The sequence below is a fragment of the Phalacrocorax aristotelis genome, chromosome 7 (genome assembly GCF_949628215.1).
Source record: "Phalacrocorax aristotelis chromosome 7, bGulAri2.1, whole genome shotgun sequence".
NCBI lineage: Eukaryota > Metazoa > Chordata > Aves > Suliformes > Phalacrocoracidae > Phalacrocorax > Phalacrocorax aristotelis.
The window spans coordinates 24673769-24677031 of record NC_134282.1 but is presented as its reverse complement, the minus strand read 5'-3'; the positions used below and the strand labels follow the sequence as shown (position 1 = coordinate 24677031).

The 3263-nt window shown below is 44.7% G+C and overlaps 1 protein-coding gene across 1 annotated transcript; it reads left to right on the top strand.

Annotated features, from left to right (window-relative positions):
* The first annotated feature begins 1058 nt into the window (after positions 1 to 1058).
* Positions 1059 to 2924, top strand: LOC142059523 (G-protein coupled receptor 35-like). The gene has a single exon (XM_075098341.1). It carries the CDS (start codon positions 1186 to 1188, stop codon positions 2119 to 2121), a length of 936 nt encoding a protein of 311 aa, XP_074954442.1. The 5' UTR covers positions 1059 to 1185; the 3' UTR covers positions 2122 to 2924.
* The last annotated feature ends 339 nt before the right edge of the window (positions 2925 to 3263 follow it).

The window sequence follows — 3263 nt, the reverse complement described above, 5'->3', positions numbered from 1 at the left end:
CTTCTGGGCTCATAGCTCATAGCTCATGTCCAAAGCACAGAACTGCTGAAGGTATCAGCTGTAACACATTCCCTCACCTCCAAAGAGGTGTCCTAGCATGATTCCTCAGCAGCATGATTTTCAAAGCTAGCTGAGACCTGCAGGTGCAAGTAGATGCTGCAGCACTGCCCTAAGGTTTGTTTACTTGGGATGTTTTTGAGCCCCAGGAACTGGCACCTGTGGAGCCATGTTCCCCTTGCAGGGAAAAATCCAAAGACATCTCAGACCTCCCAGGCCTCTTCTGTCTATGAACACTTGCACCTGGAATATACTCCTGAATTAACTCCTTCAAAGCAGAAAGGCAAATAGCAATATTGCCCTTAGATCCAGGGTGATAAAATTACTCACTAGACCAGATACAGCTCATCTTTCTATTTCACGTGGCTGTTGATCACATTTCTTGCCATGGCATCGCTGGGATTTTTTTTCTTGGAATTGCAGCAGATTGGTCTAATACTTCTGAGACAAAACCCAACTTTCACAGTCCTTGAAAGGCAGCATGCAGACCCCAATACTTTGATCCTTGCTGCAGCCCACTAAATGCTTCTACTGAGTACAGGATTCAATGGCAGTTAAAACTAATGAGAGATATAGTAATAATTGCTCTATCACTAATGAGAAGTGATACAGAGACAGCTCAGGACTGGAGAGGACAGCTGTCCTTTTGCTGCATATCTCCCAGAGCATTTTGAGCTATGAGGCTGCTGGCTGGCTTCTCCTGAGCGCCACTATAATAGAAGGGATGAGAACTGGGTTTAGGCATCGCCTTTCCATTATCAGATGGTTGTAACAGCCCACATAACTCCTAGCTGCAGGATACCTGCTGCTGCCTGGTCTGAGTCTGGCCCTAAACAGAGGCCCAAGTGTTCTCCCTGCTGCCCTCCACAAGCAGTCTTCCCCACATGCGACCCAGTGAGAACCAGTGCTTTTCTCTTCTCCACGACAGATCAGGCTCGTGTCCCACTCCCTCCCTTCCCGCTAGGTACCCCACAGCCAGCTCTGCTCTGCAAAGTCATCTCCACAGTTTGGTTTTCACTGTTGGTAAAGCCCTGAATTATCTGAATTAATGACCAACACAGTTAAGAGTCTAGCTTCTAAAAGGTTTAATCTGCATTTGCAGGAACTGTGCCTCTTAATACCCACAAAATGAACCTCAGCAACTGCAGTATCACAGCCTATGAAAGCTTTCCGCTTGTCCAGCTGTGTGTTTACATCCCAGTTTTGCTTTTGGGCATTTTGCTGAACGTGTTGGCACTGTGGGTGTTCTGCTGCAAACTCCGCAAATGGACAGGAACCAGAGTATACATGGTCAACTTAGCTGTGGCTGACTGCTTGCTGCTCTTTACTTTGCCTTTTAAAACTTTATCCCAGTTCTATCAGCTGAAGGTAGGTAGATGGTGCCTGGTTCTGGAAGGTGGCTATTTCATAAACCGCTTCATGAGCATCAGTATCATCACCATCGTAGCAGCTGATAGGTACCTTGCAATCAAGTACCCTTTGAAAGCCAAGGAACTGAGGTCACCGCTGAAGGCAAGTTTTGCCTCTGGATTTCTTTGGATAGTCATCATCTGTGAGATGTCCCTCATTAAAAAGTTAGAATACCGAGGACAAGATGAATATTGCTTTGAAAAATCTTCCGTTAAACCCTCAGTGACCACACTGTGTGCTGTTATGGTAGGGTTTTTCATACCATTGATCATCTTGAGTTATTGCTCCATACAAGTCATTGTAGAACTCATGAGAAAGAAGAATGAAAACTGTCACAAGGAAAAGTCACTCAGGAAGGCTGTCTACATCGTGTCTGCAAACATGTCTGTGTTCATCGTATGCTTTTTACCCCTTTACCTTGGGCATCTCCTTCGCTTTATAATGGACTCCATCAGCTCCAACTGCTCTGCAATACAGAAGGTTAATAATTTTGTTCACCTCGCATCGGTCCTTGCAAACACAAACTGCTGCCTGGATGCTATTTGTTACTACTTTGTCAACAAGGAATTCAAGGAAGCCTCTCCCAAGCTAGCAAAGTCCAAATGCGAAGCCATTGAAGAAGCTGAAATTCAGCTCCCATGCATAACACATTAGTGCAAAGCACACGCAGCACACATTTTGTACTTGCTATGTTCAAGTTCAGCTGGAACTCAATAGCAGACTTTCACACTTCCTTTTTGTGTGAGTGGAATGGAGGGACATTCTGCTAATGGGAAGGATTTAGACACATAAAAATTAGCCCTGATTCAGACAACCACAGCAGTCCAAATCCTGATGTAATGATCTAGGCTGCCACTGATAATTCTCTGCCTTATGCAAATTTGAGTAAAATGATAGCTTTTCCCTGCAAAAACTGTCTTTCATTTTCCCAGAAAACCCAAAACAAGTACAGCCAGTGGTAAAGGGGATTTTTGTCCCTCCTCCCACCTTGGATATGTTTTTATGCAGCTGTAGCTGTGTTAAAGAAACAGAGGTTATTCCAAATATCAAAAAAGAAAAAGAAGTCAAAACAAAACCGCCGCAGAAAAAGAAAGGAGGATGTTTTTATAAGTCACAAATGTCTTGTTTTTTAGTTGCTAATAATGCACAATCACAGTAGCAGAGGCAGATTTAGCCTGCTTTAGACAAGTTAACAGCACCATTCACACTACATACAGCTACAAAATGGTCATCAATGGCAATACAAAGTCAGAAGAAATTGCTATTACTGGGGGAAAACTTTACATCAAAAGCATTTGAGTCAAATGGCATTAAAGCTACTATCCAAAGAGTTGGGGTGGGGCAGTGGGAATAAGAACTCTGTATTAGGGATCTAGTCAACCTTGTAATGTAAATGACTGTCTAAAGAAAGTGGTAGCAGGTTGTTCCAAAGTGTCCAATATAAATAAAGTCGTGTTACTCGCAGAGTGTAGCCTCTTAATGAGTTAAATGGAAAAGGTGGGGGATTGGGTGGTACAGGATCTGCTCCGCTATCCATCCCCAGAGGGACAGCCCATCTCCCTGGCTGTCCAAGCAAGGGGCAGGGGGTATGAGCTGCACGGAGACTGGGATTTTCAAAGGCAGAAGGATGCATGCCACCCTGTGGTGCCCTTACCCACAAACAGCTAAGTAGGTAAAACCACTAACCTTTGCTAATGATGCTCAGACAGCTCCTGTGTGCCCCAGGGTGGGTCATACCAGGCATATACCTCCAGCCACGTTTCCCAAACCCAGGCTGGGCTTTCATCTCCCTGCAC

Bases quoted from the DNA above. Each gene is read 5' to 3' on its own strand.
- LOC142059523 (XM_075098341.1), top strand. From the start codon at position 1,186: ATGAACCTCAGCAACTGCAGTATCACAGCCTATGAAAGCTTTCCGCTT.